Source organism: Eimeria mitis, genomic scaffold, assembly GCF_000499745.2.
Source record: "Eimeria mitis Houghton genomic scaffold, Emh_scaff268, whole genome shotgun sequence".
Lineage (NCBI taxonomy): Eukaryota > Apicomplexa > Conoidasida > Eucoccidiorida > Eimeriidae > Eimeria > Eimeria mitis.
In genome coordinates, this window is record NW_013571023.1 from 5,127 (window position 1) to 5,980 (window position 854).

General features: G+C 51.8%; 1 protein-coding gene across 1 annotated transcript in view; it reads left to right on the top strand.

Annotated features, from left to right (window-relative positions):
* Nucleotides 1–854, top strand: part of EMH_0006120 (uncharacterized protein) — a gene marked incomplete at both ends in the record, with an annotated part of 10,579 nt that overhangs the window by 4,779 nt on the left and 4,946 nt on the right. Inside the window, one exon of the mRNA XM_013497445.1 lies at nt 1–783. Coding sequence (XP_013352899.1) covers nt 1–783 — 783 coding nt within the window. The remainder of the gene's footprint in view (nt 784–854) is intronic.

Sequence of the window (854 nt, forward strand, 5' to 3'; positions counted from 1 at the left end):
TGGAGCTTGTTGGAGTTGGTAGCGCCTTAAAATCTGACGCTGCTGCAGCAGCAGCAGCAGCAACAGCACCTGCAGCAGCAGCAGCACCAGCAGCAGCAGCAGCAGCAGCAGCAGCACCAAAAGCAGCAGCAGCACCAGCACCAGCAGCAGCAGCAGCACCAGCAGCAGCAGCAGCACCAAAAGCAGCAGCAGCAGCAGCACCAGCAGCAGCAGCAGCAGCAGCAGCAGCATCTGAGTTTCCTTTTGGTGTTTCTTTTTTTTCTTGTGAGCAGCTGCGTGATAGCGACCGGCAGCTGCAGCAGCTGCAGCAGACGCTCAAGGCAATCCATCGGCTTTACTTTTCTATCGTTAAACATATCTTCTATACACAGCAACCAGCAGCAGCAGCAGCAGCAGCAGCAGCTGCTGCTGCTGCTGCTGCTGATGCTGATGCTGATGGGAGCAGCAGCAGCAGCAGCAGCAGTGAAGAGGAAACAGCAGAAGGAGATGCTGCTGCTGCTGCTGCTGCTGCTGTACGAAGACACCACCGCAGGCAGCCTTCCTCTGCAGCAGCAGCAACAGCAGCAGCAGCACCAGCAGCACCAGCAGCAGGAGCACCAGCAGCAGCAGCAGCAGCAGCAGGAGCAGCAGCAGGAGCAGCAGCAGCAGGTGGCGAGAGAAGAAGAAGAAATAAGTTTCGTTTTTTATTTAAAAACCAAGACAAAGAAAAAACAGAAGAGCTGCTGCAGCTGCTGCCTGATGTGGCTGTTGCTATGCAGGCTATGAGACAACAAACCCTCAAGGGTTTGTCTTTGTCTTTGTCTTTTTTTTTTTTTTTTTTTTTTTTTTTTTTTTTTTTTTTTTTTTTTTTTTTT